At 38.1% G+C, this 19,117-nt stretch overlaps 1 protein-coding gene across 10 annotated transcripts in view; it reads right to left on the bottom strand.

Moving 5' to 3' along the window:
• The window catches only part of EIF4G3 (eukaryotic translation initiation factor 4 gamma 3), a 311,414-nt gene that overhangs the window by 112,674 nt on the left and 179,623 nt on the right, over window positions 1-19,117 (bottom strand). For all 10 annotated transcript variants that reach the window (XM_063105198.1, XM_063105197.1, XM_063105193.1 and 7 more), the window contains one exon: window positions 13,604-14,443. In XM_063105198.1, coding sequence (XP_062961268.1) covers window positions 13,604-14,443 — 840 coding nt within the window. The remainder of the gene's footprint in view (window positions 1-13,603; window positions 14,444-19,117) is intronic.

Here is a 19,117-nt window from a genome sequence, read left to right on the forward strand (position 1 = left end):
TCATCTGCAAACAGGGACAGTTTGACTTCATCTTTTCCAATCTGGATGCCCTTTATTTCCTTCTCTTCTCTGATGGCTCTGGCTAGTACTTCCAACACTATGTTGAATAGGAGTGGTGAGAGTGGGCATCCTTGTCTAGTGCCTGTTCTTAAAGGAAAAGCTTTCAGCTTTTCCCCATTCAGGATGATATTGGCAGTGGGTTTGTCATATATGGCTTTAATTATGTTGAGATACTTTCCCTCTATACCTAACTTATAGAGGGTCTTTGTCATGAATGAGTGCTGAACTTTATCAAATGCTTTTTCAGCATCTATAGAGATGATCATATGGTCCTTGTGTTTGAGTTTATTAATATGGAGAATCACATTTATTGATTTGTGTATGTTGAACCAACCTTGCATCCCTGGGATGAATCCCACTTGATCGTGATGAATAATTTTTCGTATGTGTTGCTGTATTGTTTGCTAGTATTTTAGTGAGGATTTTTGCATCTATATTCATCAAGGATATCGGCCTGTAGTTTTCTTTTTTGGTTATATATTTACCTGGTTTTGGTATCAGGATGATGTTTGCTTCATAGAATGAGTTTGGGAGATTTGCGTCCGTTTCAATCTTTTGGAATAGTTTGTAAAGAATCGGTGTCAATTCCTCTTTGAATGTTTGGTAAAATTCTGCTGTGAATCCATCTGGTCCTGGGCTTTTCTTTGTTGGGAGCCTTCTGATAACAGCTTCAATCTCCTTTATTGTTATTGGTCTGTTCAAATTTTCTACGTCTTCACGGTTCAGTTTTGGGAGCTTGTGTGTGTCCAGAAATTTATCCATTTCCTCCAGATTTTCAAATTTGTTGGCGTATAGTTGTTTGTAGTAGTCTCGAATGATTCCTTGTATTTCAGATGAATCAGTTGTAATATCGCCTTTTTCATTTCTAATTTTTGTTATTTGAGTCTTCTCTCTTCTTTTTTTTGTTAGCCATGCTAATGGTTTGTCAATTTTATTTATCTTTTCAAAAAACCAACTTTTTGATTCGTTGATCTTTTGAATTGTTTTTTGGTTTTCAATTTCATTCAGTTCTGCTCTGATCTTAATGATTTCTTTCCGTCTGCTAACTTTAGGATTGGATTGTTCTTGTTTTTCTAGTTCTTTAAGGTGAAGTGTTAGGTTGTTCACTTGCCATCTTTCCATTCTTCTGAGGTGAGCATTTAATGCAATAAATTTTCCCCTCAATACTGCTTTTGCAGTATCCCACGGGTTTTGGTATGATGTATCATTGTTTTCATTAGTTTCAATAAACTTTTTGATTTCCTGCTTGATTTCTTCTTGGACCCATATGTCATTAAGTAGAATGCTGTTTAATTTCCATGTGTTTGTATAGTTTCCAGAGTTTTGTTTGTTATTAATTTCTAGTTTTAATCCATTGTGGTCTGAGAAGATACATGGGATAATTCCAATTTTTTTGAATTTATTGAGACTTGATTTGTGACCTAATATGTGATCTATCCTGGAGAATGATCCATGTGCTGATGAGAAGAATGAATATTCTGAGGTTGTTGGGTGGAATGTTCTGTAGATATCTGCCAATTCCAATTGGTCTAGAGTCTTGTTTAGATCTTGTGTTTCTCTACTGATTCTTTGCCTAGATGATCTGTCTAATATTGACAGTGGAGTGTTCAGGTCCCCTGCTATTATGGTATTAGTGTCTATTTCCTTCTTTAGGTCTAATAGAGTTTGTTTTATAAATCTGGCTGCTCCAACATTGGGTGCGTACATATTTATGATTGTTATGTCTTCTTGATGGATCAGTCCTTTTATCATTAAGTAGTGTCCCTCATTGTCTCTTTTTATGGTTTTTAGTTTAAAGTCTATTTTGTCAGATATAAGAATAGCCACTCCAGCTCGTTTTTCTTTTCTGTTTGCATGGTAAATCTTTTTCCATCCTTTCACTCTTAGTCTGTGTGAATCTTTATGGGTGAGGTGGGTCTCTTGTAGGCAGCATATAGTTGGGTCCTGCTTTTTGATCCAGTCAGCCAGTCTGTGTCTTTTAATTGGGGAATTTAAGCCTTTAACATTAAGAGTTGTTATTGAAAGGTGTTGATTTATTCCTAGCATTTTATTGGTTGTTTGGTTGTCTTAGGTGTCTTTTGTTCCTTGCTTTCTGATTTACTGTTTGGTTTCTTTGTTTGTTGGTTCCTTAGGTTGTAGATAGTGTTTTTGTTAGCTTGTTTTCTCTTCATGAATGCCATTTTTATTGTACTAGCGGGTTTAGATTTTTCTTAGGTTTTTATGGCAGTGGTAGTTATTTTTCAGGAACCAAACCCAGTACTCCCTTGAGGATTTCTTGTAAGGGTGGTCTTGTGGTAGTGAACTCCCGCAGTTTTTGTTTGTCTGAGAAATATACTATTTGCCCCTCATTTCGGAAGGACAGCCTTGCAGGGTAGAGTATTCTTGGCTGGCAATCTTTGTCTTTTAGTATTTTGAAAATATCATCCCATTCCTTTCTAGCTTTTAGGGTTTGTGATGAAAAGTCTGATGTTAACCTGATTGGGGCTCCCTTATAGGTGATTTGACGCTTCTCTCTTGCAGCTTTTAAGATTCTCTCTTTGTCTCTGAGTTTTGCCAATTTGACTATGACATGTCTTGGAGAAGGCCTTTTTGGGTTGAATACGTTTGGAGATCGTTGAGCTTCCTGGATCTGAAGATCTGTGATTTTTCCTATACCTGGGAAATTTTCTGCCACTATTTTGTTGAATATGTTTTCAATGGAATCTCCATTTTCCTCCCCTTCTGGAATACCCATGACTCGGATATTTGAGCGCTTGAGGTTGTCTGATATCTCTCTCAGATTTTCTCCCATGTCCTTGATTTTTTTCTTTCTTTTTGTCTGCTTGTGTTATTTCAAACAGCCCATCTTCAAGTTCAGAGGTTCTCTCTTCAACTTCCACAAGCCTGCTGGTTAAACTCTCCGTTGTGTTTTTTATTTCGCTGAATAACTTCTTCAGTTCAGCAAGTTCTGCTACATTTTTTTTCAGGACATTGATTTCCTTGTATATTTCCTCTTTCAGATCCTGTATACTTTTCCTCATTTCATCATGATGTCTAGCTGAGTTTTCTTGTATCTCATTCAGTTTCCTTAGAATTATCACTCGAAATTCCTTGTCAGTTATTTCAAGGGCTTCTTGTTCTATAGGATCTAGAGTATGAGATTTAATAACTTTTGTTGGTGTACTTTCTTGATTTTTTGTATTTCTGGTGTCTTTTTTTTGGTGTTTATTCATTGTGGCAGGGGGTTTCACAGTCCACCGGTTTGAGACTAATGACTAAGTAGGATGTTGCTGTGGTTGCCAATTTGGTATGGCTCCCGCCGTGACTGCTCAGTTGGCCTCTAGTGTCTTGTGTGTGTGGTTGCCTCGGGTCTTGGGCTTCTCCGGGGATCCACCTTTCTGGTCAGCTTGTACTCTGCTGGGCTGGTGTATCACGTACCACAGGGTGTGTGATCTCTGTTGAGCTTTCACTTTCTGTACAGCACTTCTCCCCGTTCCGTGTGCTCTGGCCCAGGCTGTTAGATCGTGCAGTGGCGACCCCACCGGGTGTGTGGTTTCTGTCGAGTCTCCACCTCCCTGGCCGCACGTCTCCCCCCTCTGTGCACACTGTGCTGGGCTGGGGCGTGTCTTCTGCACCCCTCGTCTATCAGCTGGGCCTTCAAGACCCTGCTCAGCACCGCCTCGCCCAGGAAGTCTACCAGGTTTCTGCTAGGCACAGACGACCGGTCGCTCTGGGTGCCTTTGTAGCACTGTGTAGATCTTTCTCGGGTCTTGTTCACCTTTGTATCCCCCCGGTATAAACCGAGTCTAGTGCCCGCCTGCAGCCTGCTCTCCGGCAGGTTCAAGCGGACCTGGGAACTCTCCTACCACACTATTCCCAACCAGAAATTCGTTAGGCTTTTTTCCAAACTGGTGGTCGCAGAGATGGTATCTGCCTCCCAGTAACAGGAAGTTTACCGGGGCCGGAGTCCAGGGTGTGGTGGAGTGACAGTCGGCCCGCCTGTACTTCCTAGCCCTCCCAACACTGGTCGGGACGCCCCACACCCCCAGCCCCGCCAGAGAACCGCGGAGGGAGTGGGAGAGGAGGCCGGCCCGCAGGGTCCGGAAAGCCCCGCACCAGGCCAAGCAAATGGGCTCAGTGATGGCCGAGCAGGGCGGAGCTGCCCGCACCTGGGAAAATGGAGGCAGCACCGGGGCAGTGAGTGGCCTGGTGGTGCAGGCGGGAGCCGCGTGGGCATCCACCCCCCGAACAGAGCTGTGCCAGGGATCACTCACAGTGCTGTGCCAGGTCGGGCGCTCGCTCTGTCTCTGGTTTGTTGCCTTCCGTGTTCTCGGCGCTGCCGCCTCGGGCTGTTCAGTCGCGGCGCCGCTCGGGCGCTCCCAGGAATCTTCTTTAATGCCGGCCTGAAACCTCGAATCCTGAATAGGGCAGCTGGCCGCCTTCAGTGCGGCCCCAGCCTCCGGGATCCTGGCTGCATCCACAGCAGCCCTGGCACCGTGTTCCCTGTTTCAAGACTCGCTTTTGCAGCTAAGAATCAGTTCTTTTCCTGCTCCACACTTCAAAGCTGTTGCCTGTAAATGAGGCAGCCTCTCCTGCTGGGGGCAAAGTGGCGTTGAGCCCCCACAACCGGCCAGCAGCAGCAGTCCTCCCTTAAGAGATGGCCAGAGGAAGGTCCACAAGTTTCCCGGCTGCCTGAGGCCCAGTGGCCACCTTTTCCACCTCAGCTACTCCGCGCCAGCCGCCGCAGCCGCCACCATCTTGAAACTCCCACATTTTTTATACAACAGCTTTATTGAGACATAATTCACAAATCATAAAATTCGCCTTTCAAAAGTATACAACTCAGTGGTCTGTATATATTCACAAAGTTGTGTGACTATCACCACTACCTAACTTTAGAACATATTCATCATTCCCCAAAGAAACCCTGTACCCATTAACACTCCCTCCCCAACACCTCACAACCACTCATCTACTTTCTCCTTTTATGGATTTCCCTATTCTGGATATTTACATAAATGGAATCATGTAATATGTGGTCTTTTGTGGATTTTTTCCACACAGCATAATGTTTTCAAGGTTCACCCATGTTGCAGCACGTATCAGTACTTCGCTCCTTTTCATGGCTGAATATTCTATGGTATGTATATACCACATTTTGTTTATCCATTCTTCAGCTGATGAACATGTGGATTGTTTCCACTTTCTGGCTGCCCTCATTTTTTTCCCCATTTCTTTTCATTTTCTATTTGCTTGCCTTTCTTCCTAATTTTCTACTCCTGACCTAAACAGGAAGTTAGTGATGTTATTACCATCCTTTACTTTAATTGATGCCTTAAAATTTTCAATTGCAGATTCTTAAAATTCACTGTTCTAGGAAGACCTTCTCGTCCCTTGCAAATCACAGCAGAAATCACCTTGAGATGTGTCTATCGCAAAGATTAAAACACATAATGGGTATGAAAACTTTTAATCAATGTTACAGATGCATAGGAACTATCCTAGGGGAGTTTCCACCATCTCATGCCCAGGATTTTATTAAAATCTTTTCAGAAGGTATCAACTTCTTGAGCTTCTCTCCTTTGAAAGATAAATTGCTCAGGGCAGAGGTGTCAGACATTGCTCTTTCTGCTTTACATATATCATATTTTATCTTCAATACAAGTTTATGAAGTAAATACTATTATCTTCATTTTCTCAATAAAAAAGCAGACTCAAAGAGGTTAAGAAACTCACCCAAGGTCATGAAAATATAAAAGGGGAAAGGCTAAGACTCAGGAGTGTCTGACTCTCTTGCTTTGACTTGTCACTGCACTTTACTCCTAGTGTTTCAAGTAAGCAAATACATGAAAAGTTTCATTCAGATCCTTTGCATACAGACTCAGAAAAATTGCTGCTATAACTGAATATGGGGCGTTTTAAATGATCTTCAGTCTCCTAGAACACTGATAAATTTCTGTAGATGTATGGAGAGGTATGAGAAGACTGGGATGCCAGAAGACCTCGTAGTAAAACACAAGAAGCTTAGATTTTATCTTGAAGAAGAATGCCCACCTCTCCCACCCAACACTGTGATGGGCTTTAGCAGAGACGTGAAAGAGGAGTAACAAGGCCAGATCTCTGTTTTTAAAAAGATGATTCTGGATGCTTGGTGGAGAATAAATTTGAAGAGGAGCAAAACTGGAGACAGGGAAATGAGATGGATCTATGCAGAAGTGCAGAGCTTACACAGGGGTAAAAGGGAACGGAGAGAAGGGGACAAATGCCACAAACATGTCAGGTAAAAATCAAGGCACCTGGTGAAATGACTGGACGTGAAGGAAAAATGACTTAAGGATAAGTCCATTAACAGTGGCTTCGGGATTTTAGTTTAATTAAAGCTAGTGCCACAAACTGAGACAGAAAGAATAGGTTTAGGGGATTGTTGATTAGTTTAATATTAAATATGTTGAATTTGGGGTGACTCTGAGATGTCCAAGTAGAGATATCTGGTAGGCAATTGGAAATACAAGACTGAAGTTCAGAGGAAAAGTCAGGACGGAAAATAAAATCTTTGAAGTCACTAGCATATATAATTGCGAGCCATCTACCCGTTGAGTAGATGAAATCACCTATGAAGAATGTGTACAATAACAATAGAACACGGCCCAAATAAAAGGGAATTTTTGTGGTGATGGAACTGTTTTATATTTTGGATTTTGATGATGATTACATGATTTTATATGTTTGTCAGAACTCATAGAAATGAATGCTAACAAGGATGAATTTTATAACATATAAATTATACTCCACAAACCTAACTAAAAAAGAAAAATGGAGAGAGCGACCAATAGTGTTAAACTAGGTAAGAAGACCAGTAAGATAAACTTATGTCCATTGGTAACCCTGCTGAGTGAAGTTCAAGTAGCATGTTGGCAGCATAAATCAGATTATTTTAGTTGAATAGTGAACAGAATAGAAGAAATTGTAAACTATTCATGAGAAGTCTGGATGAGAAGAGGAAGATTAAGTTTAAATGGTAGCTAAAATGGATATGTTTTGGCTTGAGATACTTCAGCATGTTTACAGACAATAAGAAGTCCAGGAAGAGGCACTGAATATATACAAGACTGCAAAGAAACAAGGCTGAGAGGTTGATCAAGGTTTGGATACACATAAGTTTGTAGCTGGGGGGGAGAAGGTTAAAAAAGGCATACACAGTGTCCTCAATGTTCTAAACAAAGAAAGAGATATGGCCATGTGCTACAGGTGAAGAGGGTTGGGCAGAGTACAAGATTTCACAACAGGAAGGTCATAAAAGGAATGGCTGACGTCTTCGAGGTGGACAGTGAGAACTCACAGTGGCCTGTACAGTGTTATCTTCTCCAGTAGTGCTTTGCCTATGGGAGTTTAAGAAGAGGAGTTGCGGGGGGGTGGGGAGGAGCACTGATTCAAGATAAGACTTTTGTTAGGCAGGTTTCTCAAAACTGAAAAGAAATAGAAATATCATAGTTTTTTTTTTTTTTTTTTTTTGAAATATCATAGATTTTGTAAAGAAGGTAGCTCAGATAATCCTTCTCCTCTTTGCTCAAATCTCACCTCCTATTGAGGCCTATGAGTCTGATCATGTTATTTCAATACTACAACCTGCTGCCCCTCCAGCATTCCTTACCCTGCTTAATTATTTTTATAGCACTTAAAACTTTCTAATACATCTCTAGGGCAGGGATCTTTGGATTCTTCACTGATAAATCTCAAGTGCACAGAACAGTAACTGAAACATAGTGAAAGCTCAGTAACTATTCGTGGTTCCAACAGGCTGAGCTTTCACATCCCCCTCTGAACCTGGGGAACAGCATAAATGTATAATCACCAAATCCCGAATATATTAATAAAGGAACACTGTATCAATGTGGGAACCATGTCTGAAAGAATAATAGAAGCGTGAGGTAAAGAAAAGAGGTGTAAGGGCCAAATCCGTGGCTCACTCGGGAGAGTGTGGCGCTGGGCGCGCCGAGGCCACAGGTTCGGATCCTATATAGGGATGGCCCGTGCGCTCACTGGCTGAGCGCGGTGCGGAAGACACCAAGCCGACGGTTCCGACCCCCTTACCGGTCACAAAAAAAAAAAAAAAAAAAGGAAAAGAGGTGTAATTCTTCCTGTGACCCTGAGAAAGCTGATTTCCCACTCCATGACTTATTTTTGTCATCAGCAAAATAGAAATAATTACTGTACATCTCAAGAATAAGTGTTTAAATCACAAGAATAATTCTTGAGATGCCTGAGAAAAGGGCTTTGTAAGGATAGAAAAGTATTACCAAGTATTATTAACACAGCAATAGAAAATGGGGAAAAGACATATATTGAAGGAAATGCATATTGGGCATTTTTCTGCATTAGTAGAGAAAATTATCAGAGGCATTGGAAACAATTTTCAAGGCTGCTGCATGCAAGGTGAGGTTGAATATTGGAGAAAAGGAAAGGCTTTTAGTAAGACTAGGTTTTCCTGAAGTGGGATTTCTTTTGACGGAAAGAAAGGAGTATTCCCCTAGACTGTCTCGATTACCCTTTCTGGAAGCAGGTAAGTACAATGGTTCTTTGTGGTGGAGAAAGGTTAATTACTAAGTCTGGGGAAAAGTGGGCTAAATTCTGAACGAAGAATCTGCCAATTCATGGAGATGTATAACTAAGTTAAATAATAGCCAATGAATGAAACTTCAAAGTTCGTGCTGCAAAGACATGAACTACTATAAAAAGAGGGGAGATACATCCCATATGAAGAGGCAAGGAGGAACTGCATAAGGCGTTTGCCAGGCTTGGTCACCTGAGCCTGTCAACTGTCACTCTCCCCCAGGGTGACAGAGACGCAAAAGATTACTCAAAGCCCGTTTCTTCTGAACAGTCAGAGGACCGAAAACAGTTACCCCCAGGAATAATTCTTTCAAGAGAAGAAAGATCCCAGGAATAGCCCTGAATCAGGTTCTCCGTTTTTATTCTCCAGGTGAGAAAGTTACAGAAAAGGAACATAGGTGGTTACAAAAAGAACAGTAAGATATTCGTCATGGCAACAATCATTAGGTTTAGCTGCACCAAGGACATCTGCCCTTAGAGCCAGCATTTTTGCTGTGTTACACACGCTCTACCAACAGGTGTTTGGGTTCATTCTGCAGCATATGAAAGACAGAATCTGACCCAGCACTGGTATTTTTCGGGAAATGTCTAAGATTTCACTGTGGAGGGCAACAAGAAAGTAGAAATGGCATGGCAAAAATGCACTTTTTAGGCAGCTTTGTCGGAAGTAGTTGACCAACACAGTGGGGAAAACCTGTGCTTGTTCCTAAGGATCAGAGTCAAGCCTCTGAAAAAGAGAGCCAAGAGTTCTTGCTTTAAGAATTGCTCTGTTGGTTTTGGTAGATGACACGGAATCAGGAATGTGTAAGAAATCCTGTTCTCAAAGTTCCAGAGCACATTTCTCTACAGGAATATAAGGTGAATTTTAAGGGTGTATAGTAGTATATAGGGATGAGGCTTGTGGTGCACTCAAACCACTGGTCATCTGCTTTTGGACCTGGCAACTAAAAATCTTCAAGAGTTGTTCAATACTTCTTAGAATGTGTAAGTCAAGCAAAGGTAGGAATAAATTTCAAATTCCCTATTCCTGCAGCTGACCTTCAGATCATGGTTTAAAAATTGAGAAAATGAGCATTTGAGGTTTATCTACCCAAACTGAGATTTTTGTATTTCTCTGGTTTTAGGCTTACTATGCTTTATTTTTTCAAAAAGTACTTTCAATACTCTCACAAATTGAGAATAAAGCAAGTATTATTATTAACATTTTTTTCCCTGCATTAAAGTAATAGCATTCCTGCATTAAAATAACACCCTTTAAACTTAAGGAAGTCTAAGCCAAGAGAAGAGAGCAGCATCTTGACTGGCTGTATGGACTGGTATTTTTTATTAATATCTCCTCAAATATACAATCATATTTCCATTTGAGAAATACGTCTCCTATCCTATAACCTATAGTATCTGGAAACCCTCCTGTACCCTTAGCTGAGCTTACAAGAATAAAAGGTAAACTCCTGGAAGATACATAAACAAGGTCAGTTGCTGCTGCCACTGCTACACTCCTAGGAGTCTGGAATGGTGTGCTAGTCTCTATAACCAAAAAGTTGACATTTTTAACAACTATATGGGGAGAGATGAAATCTTGGATTCCTGCAAAGTGGGGATTTGGAACTGAAATTTTTACATAAAGCCCTGAGACTCCTAAAACAGTGATGGACTCATTGGGAGGGAAAAAAAAAAAAAGCTTAAAAAAACATAACAAAATAAACCAGTGAACCCACACAGTGATGACAAGGAAGGATGTTTTGTTTCAGCTAGGTGGAGAGAGAACTCCCATCACCCTGAAAATTAGTATCCATACCACAGGGAATGCCCTCACACTATGTTTGGGGTATAAACGTAGGTTTAGGGCATTAAATCCACATTTAGTTCCAGATAAGTAAATACAAAACTGCTTTGGATGAACTTGCCCTTAATCTACATCCAAAAAATTTTCTCTGAAATGAGTTCATAAAACAAATCTACAAAATAAACAAAGAAATAATGCACTGTGAGAAAGAGCCAGAAAAAAAAAAAAAAATTACAGACGTCCTTCTGCCAAATGAGTTTCTAATAATGGTTTTATATCAGAGATAATAAAAAAAAATAAAATAAAAGGACTAATATTTTAAAAAGTGGAAAACTTCAAGCTACACAGTATGCATCATATGCATTCCTGAAATTGTACAAAAATGAATTCCTGGATGATGAAGGAGGAGTATTTTCCAGAACTTCAAAAACCTTCTTTTCTTCCCTACCGGATATATGGAAGCCATAATAAAGACGCCCAAGACTTCAAAAAAACCATCCACTTAATAGAGTTTTGCACATTTAATTATTGTAGTGACCAGGTGGAACAAGTAAGGTAAAGTCTGGCCAATCTCTGAGGCTTTTCAGAGTACACTGAGGATATACACACACAATCTTCATTTTACAGGGCTTGTTCTTCCACCCCTAGGCATCCAGAATTACTGCATTTTGATCTACTCAGGAATAGGATCTAAAACAGTTGCAAGAAAATGTTATTCAGCAGAAGAGACCATATCCCTTATGTCTGACATTAATGCTTGAACCGAGTATCTCTACACCAACTACTGTGTGTATGTTATTTATGCTTCACACCTGTTAAAAGCAAGCCATTTCTGAAGCCAGCTTTGATATGTTTCATCATCAGGCAGAGACAATAAGAATTATTCTCCAAAGGTAACACCAAGAGACTGACATCCAAACCAAACTGTCGTTATGATTTATTAACTTCTCAAAGTAAACAAGGTATAGTAAGTGAATAAGTACAAAGAAGACTGTAGTCATTAAGTATATGATTTCAGATGGATATATTTAAAGACTGGAGGCAATTTTAATTTGCACTGTTAACTTTTGTAGCAAAAATGTTAAAAAAATATTTGCACAGAAAGGGTCTGGAAAATATCTGTGGTTTTATAATTTAAAAATGACAAAGTTGCATGGGTTCTTGAGCTTCATTCACTGCTGGATTTTGAAGACCAGAAGATGTTTAAAAAAAAAAATTTTTTTTTTTAAATTTTAAAGAATTTCTAGTTCCTTTAAACACATTTATAGGTTAAAAAATCATGGGACTAAAAACATGCCAAGACACTTTACCTCTCAACACCAACTTCTACCTCAGCCCAATCATGTAAAGAGTTCTTCCTTTTCTGGGTACTCTCTGGTTTACTGCTGAAGAATCTATGCTCTGACTAACGTGCTGGTAATTTACATTATTAATTCCAAGAATATTTGCATTTCAAACAAAAGTACCATGGTATGAAGACTACTTAACCAAATATTGTTGTCCACTTATCTCTAGGCACTCTCTTGCAATATCAGGCCACATAAGTGACAAACTACCTAAAAGGAGAATGAAGTTCAGAGATGAAAGTATGCTTGGTGCAGGGTCTTCTTTTACACTTATTTCAGTTCTGAAGTATGATTTGTATCTTTATCTGTATTCCCTATGGTTGTTTCGTTTTTCTTTCTGTTATTTGTTTTTATGTTTTTTAAACATTTGTCTTCATTAGCTTCTCATTATTAGAAATACCATATTACTAGTTGTTGAATGACAATTCATATGTGGGTAAATGAAAGGAAACAATGAAGGTCAAATAAATTACTGTTCTTCAACAAACAGGTGTTCTTTGGAGGGCACTCCCTTGTAGCCACTCCAAAACCAAGGTTGTTTTTTCAAAGGGTGACTGACAAAAAACCCCAGGTCATCTCCTCACCAAGAAGAAGGTTCCTGAAACAGTGATGACAATATAAATACTAATGCCAATAGAGGTCAGTCTGTTCAAGAAACAGGTTTTCGGGTTTTTTTGTTTGTTTGTTTTTGTTTTTGCTTTTTTGCTCTGGTTGAACTTAATATTCTACAGTTCCAAGGGACCAGACACTTCCCACAGACACTGATGGAAAAACCACCTCAAGAACTGAGCTGGGTAGGAAAACCGTGTCTTAAAAGCAGGGGTCAGGTTTGTCAAGTTTCCCTATCTATTACATAGCTCAAAACTGATAATAAACACCGAGGATGTTCGTCACCAAAACCACCTCAGTGCATGTCTAGGATCAACTACTAAGGAATACTCATTTGTCAAAGTACCCAATTTACATAAGCATTAATTACTTAAACTCACAGGTATACAGAGAGCAAATAATGCAGCACACAGCAATGTTGCAGATGAGTTGTGATGACTTGCTAAAAACAAAACTTCAATATTCATATGGGCTACTGACTCTAAAACAGCTGATAAGTCTCAGATAACTTTTGACTAAAATTATAAAAACTCAAATATTCAGTTCCTAAAATCCTAGGTATTGATACATTAAAAGGGAGTAATTTGAATTGTGAAGAATATAATACTTTCAGAAAATAAATGACAATATAAAAACTTACAGAAAAAATAAAACTTTTAAATGAAAAAGTGGAAAAACATTAAATTTATCTGAAAGTTAATCAGAGAGGACACTTTGTTTTTAAAACGTAGTTATAAATCTTTGGCGCTCTGATTGCTGTTTTCCTAAACCCACGATTAAAAAAGAGGTCTCGCATAGAGGAGTTTCTTTACGATTGATGACTGGGTTTTAAAATTCAGAGAAGACGAATTAGGGACTATAGACCATGCTGGTTTTGATTGGTTTCCAGCCCCAAAGCAACAAAATTAACCACTGAGGAACTTATTCATGTGAATGAGGCAAAAAAACAAACAACCCAACATGTATAGTGACAAATACCTTGGAGGCATTTTGTATATTTGGAAATTCTCATTTGCATTTTTAGACAATGTAGTAACTCTTTTGCAGGCTGTACTAAAACACAAACACACCACTGAAGAAACCAGATTAGGAATTTCAGCATTCATTTGATGTTTCTGGAAGTCAAGGAAAGTAGCCAATTAAAAAATAACTCAAATGCTGCCTCTTCTTCATGTTCAGCAAGCCTAAGATTATTAATGGCAGAATAGCTTACCTGGGACAGGGCTCTTTCTTGAATTTAAATTCTGAGAATCCACAATCTCTTCTGTTTGCCCATCTGCTTCTACCTCTATCTTGTGTTGAATTTCTTTTGCATCTTCACTAAGGTAAGTTCTTATGCTCTCATCCTCTTCTAAGGCTCTCTGGACTGCAGTGGGAACACTCAGAGTACTAGCAGTAGTGGCAGCAGCAGGAACAATGACTGGAGTGGGAGGAGGAGAAGCTGGAGGAGTTGGAGGAACTGGACAAGAGGAAGGAACTGTGGAAGGGGTGATGGGAGCTGGGATACACTCCACCTTCATTTCTTCTGGGGGACTTTCCAGAATTTCCAATTCAAGAGTCAATGGTAACACTTCCTGTTTTACTATTTCCACAATGCTCTCTCTGACTGGTAATTTTTCACTAACTCCATTCATCTCATTAATTAGGTTAGTACTAGAAATCCGTGGAATATCATTAGGTGCTATACTACAGGGTTTCTTGCCTATATCATCATCAGCTTCATCTGTTGTTGAAGGGTCTGATGTTTCTATGCAAGATGCAGGGCTGGGTATAGGAATTGTGTCTTCTTTTGAGGAAGAGAGTTCACATCTGTCATCTATAGCAGTTGTGAGTATCGGTTGGCTACTAAGAGCAGCAGAGGTGGGGGAAGCAATTGTACTTCGAGCAACTGGAGAAACAGTGGTAGGTGATGGAGGCAGAGGAAGCTCTGATATGGATTCTACTGCAGTAGTCTCAGATGTCTGGCCTGCTTGTTCTTTCTTCTCCCCACTGAGGACTAGCCTAAGGACTGGGGAAGGAGACTTTAACACTGGATCTGGTTTTGACTTCTCTTCTGGGGAAGAAAAAAAAAAAGTTTTAAGAATAGTTCTTCGATCAGAGATATTGTATTGCCTTGGGCTAATAACTCTTTTCATCTCTTAACCTAAGTCATGGACAGCAGAAGAGACCAAAATATTAGACTTATTCTGGCACTCTAAAAACAATGCCATATTTTTTTTCTAGTTATACCCACTATTTACTTGGTCTCCAAAACACATAAAGTTTATTTTGGAGTAAGAGAAGGAATCAGTTCACCAAATGATCATATTAAGAGTACAACGGAAAAGCTCAGCAACACTGAAGATAAACCATTCTTCAGTTGGGAGTGGGGCCTTTTTTAAGGTAGGGAGACCTTCACCTCTACCATATCTTGCTCCCTGTGGAAAATTTTTCTACCACAGATACTTACAGTGGCAGTAAAGTACATACATGGGCAAGTAACTGGAAATTAAATTATTATAATGAGATAGACTTTACTTGTTATTCGATATATTTCTTCATTTTGGTAAATTTTTATAAAAAACAGGTACTGTATTAAAAAAATGATGTTTTAAGAGAGACCATCATAGTGTTATTATCAATGAAATTTAATACCAGTAAAATCAAGTTCCCGAACATCAAAATTAGTTCAGAACTTAATTTAACTTTCATTTTTCAAAAGAGGTATATAATCAGAAATAATGTAAAGTATAAAAATGGAAATTTATCTTGTGTTTTCACATGGAAAAAAAATTAATGAGAAACCAAGGTTAATATTCAGATAAACAAATCCAATTTAAAAAAAAACACTTAACATATATGTCTGAAATGTTTTGGAACAATATATAAACTATGCATCTGTGTATAGATAGATTAAGTATGAGATCAAAAGATACAGAAAGAAAAACTGATTATCACAATAAGAGTACCAGAAGAATGCAAAGAATGCTAATTAACAAAATTTCCATATTTTAAAATTCCAAATGATTCACCCCTGGAAGGATGAAACCAAAGGAGATTCAGACTGGTTTCCAGGCTTGTGCTTCCTTAGCACAACAAACAAGCTCCACTGAAAAGACAGATACTCATGAGTATGTTTATCAAACACCAACAAAAATTTTAAGCACTACTAAAAGACCATCTAAACTAAAAGAGACTTTACTTTCTCCTCCACAATTCTTTATGCATCAGTGAAAGTCTCTACAATAAAATGTAGTTAAGTCTGTGGAAGAGAATATGCTCTGTTAATCATATAAACAAATGGTAAATATTACCATTAAGCTGTTAAAGGTTAATTCATTCACTGCAACTACACTTACTAGCCTTAAAATTCACTTTAACTTATAGAGGTAGAAGCTGGTGCTTCTACAATTAAACTTCACCTATTCAACATAGTAGTGAAATAAGATCAATAGTCTCTCACTGCCAAATCCCTCAGACTAAGTACAAGGGCAAGAGATAAAAATATTTCAGAAAAATATGTCTTTACTATACATATGTCCTATGTGGAACACACACACATATATATATATATACAAATATGTATTTATTAAAATACCTCTAATGAAAATAATTTCCAACTCGCTGGAGTAACTGCTACATGGGTTACCCAGATTATATAATATACCTGTGAAAGCGTATCAGAATAACACCCTTATGACCACTGGCTAAAACCTAGAGGGAGAACATCTGAAAATAATAATTCTCACATTCACAGTCTAATAAGAGTATGCCAATTCAATGACCAATTTTGGAAAACAAAAATTCTTATGGTAAACAATCAAAGGCAATCTAGAACCAATAAATTTCTATACACTCTTGAGAGAAATCTAGTAATAATAAAATAACAAAAAAATTTAATTATTTTGAGAGCTCCTCATTCTGAAATAGAAGTCCTTTAACCCATTCATTAAAACTATAATGTAGATAGCTACAGTAGATCTAAATAAAAAACATTTATTTCTATCCCTCTAAAGACTTTTAGTATTTAAGAGTTTGGCCATCTTTAGGAATTTGTAGAAATTCCGTCTCTAAGACTTTTTCCTAAGGAAATAATCATGTTAAGAGTGAACAAAATTAAATGTCTAGAATATTTAAGGCAATACTATTTATAATTTTTTAAAAAAGAAAATAAATTAAATGTCCAACAATAAAGGATTTACTTAAAAAATGATGGCCTGGGCATATAATGCTATATTATGCAATATTTAAAATAGGCTTTTGAAAAAGTATTTAATGATATGGAAAGTTATTTATAATAAAAGATGTTTTTCTAAAAGCAGGGCGCAAAACTATATTTGTAGGTAGTTACCAATTTGGTAACTTAAAAAAATATATAACAACAACATACATGCATGGGGAAATTCTGTGTATCAAACAATGGTTCTGGGTAATGAGATAGATATTTTTTCATTTTACTTATCTGTAGTTTCGATAATGAATGTGTCATACTTATGAGAAGGATTAAATTGCTCCCATATGGAGGTGGAACCAACGGCCTACATGGGTACCTTTTGGTTGTCACAAGTCTCACTATGACTGAGAAGTGGCTGCTGTCACTTAATAGGCAGAGACCTGGAATGCTAAGCATCCTGCAATTTGAGGAACACTCTCACTTGACAAAGAACAGTCCTGTCCTAAATGTCAACAGAGCCCCAACTGAACAACATTGCTGTGAATTCTGTTTAAACTGCAACAGAATATCATTCACTGAATACTCTACACTAGGTGCTTTCAACAGGCACTAAGACTAAGACACCAACTATTTCTTGTTGTTTAGTTATCCATATCATATCCTCAATACACTGGATTGAATGTACAGAATTTCTCTGGATTGAATGTACTCTCTCTTAGGAAACAGCAATCATTTCAGCTGTATCTATACACTATCAGCACCAAGCAAAGATTTTAATTCATTCAACAGTTTTTCTCTCTAAACCAGTCTGAGGCATTCCCTGTGTCTTCATACAGTACGAAACAAATGGGAAATGGTGCATTTGACTGGAACCTCAGTCTCTGTGTAACCATTCTAGCTGTTCAAGTCAAAAACTCTAAGAAACCAGAAGCTTAATAATGACAGCCCATAAGTACTTATTATGAGCCAAGAACCAGGTCAAATACCATATATACATTGTACCTTTAACTGTCACATCCACCACTAGGGTAGAAACTATTATGTTCTGTTTTACAGATGAGGAAACTGAGGGTTTAGAGATTAGTCATGGGGTAAAGGCCAAATAACTAACAAGTGCTTAATCAAGCCTTAGAATAATTTCAAAGCCCACATTCTTCCAATTCAGAGAGGAAAAAAGGCTTATGAAAACAGAAGTATGTAGGTGAATCAAGCAGGAGGGAGACTTTGGAGCTAACGTGAGATTCTGTTACCTAGTATAAACCTTTAATAATGACACTTCCAGGCTGGCCAGTTAGCTCAGTAGGTTAGAGTGTAGTCTTATAACACCAAGGTCACAGGTTTGGATCCCTGTACCAGCCAGCCACCAAAAAAAAAAAAAAAAGGTAAAGAATAATGACACTTCCATTGAGAGAAAAACCAATCTGACTGCAGAATAAAGGGACTATTGTTCTGGGGATAATATAGCAATCTCTGAAAACAGTGAATCTTTGTAATCTACTTTAATTTCAAAAGGAATCTAAAGTTAAGAATAAAAAACTTCTGAAGTGCAAAGAAAAAAAAACATATTCTCTAAAAAATGGTGAGGCATTTCTAATGTTATGTTTTTAAACACAAATTTGGTGTTTAAAAAAAAAGACTCTGAAAACGATTTCATACATAGGTGAACTATGGGTAAAATTAGAAAATAGTTACTGAGTTTTCTAGTAAATAATCAGTACTAAAAGGAAGATGAGTGGGAGGGGGAAGAGGGAGGAGGGAGGGAGGTTTCGGTAATGGGCCACAATAAGCAACCACATTGTATATCGACAAAATAAAAAAATAAAAAAATAAAAGGAAGATGAGAATAGTCTCAAAAATTATTTACAAGTTTTATGAAATGTACTTAAAGTACTCCAAGTTTTTCTTTTCATCAAGGTGATCTGAAATATTTTCCAGTTCACTCTTATCTAATACCATACATCAGTTTGAAATGCTGATTTGTTATTCAAATTTCAACTAAGCAAAAAAAAAAACAAAAACAAAAAACCACACACACACAAAAAAAGAGGAAACCAAGAATTCCCCTTCAGGAAATTTAGGCCTAAATACGACAAAGTACAGAGATAACATAATCTAAAAATCTTAGCATTCTTTTTCACAAAATAACCTGTCTTCAGGCAGGTCACAACTATTTTATCATCAGGGTTTGTCACAAACTTTTTTATATCTTGGCACTGCTACAGAGAAAGTCTGCACAAGGATATATTTTAACGTCTCTTTGCATGGAAAGTACTCAATATGCTCAGCAGAAGGGTTACACTTGTTTAAAGTGTATTGGAGTAAAGTTTTGAAGGAAATATCCTGAAAATTAGTCTTCATCAAGATTAAAAACATTCTGAATTTTGACTCAAAACTGCTGTATCACTGGGGGTCAGGAGTGGTCTTCCACAATATCTACAAACTGTACTTCTGCAAGGTGAATGGCTTCAATGATTAAAATATTAGCTTTCGGCTGGCTGGTTATCTCAGTTGGTTAGTGCACGGTGCTAACACCAAAGTCCAGTGTTTGATCCCTATACCAGCCAACCACCAAAA

Source organism: Cynocephalus volans, chromosome 8 (genome assembly GCF_027409185.1).
Source record: "Cynocephalus volans isolate mCynVol1 chromosome 8, mCynVol1.pri, whole genome shotgun sequence".
Lineage (NCBI taxonomy): Eukaryota > Metazoa > Chordata > Mammalia > Dermoptera > Cynocephalidae > Cynocephalus > Cynocephalus volans.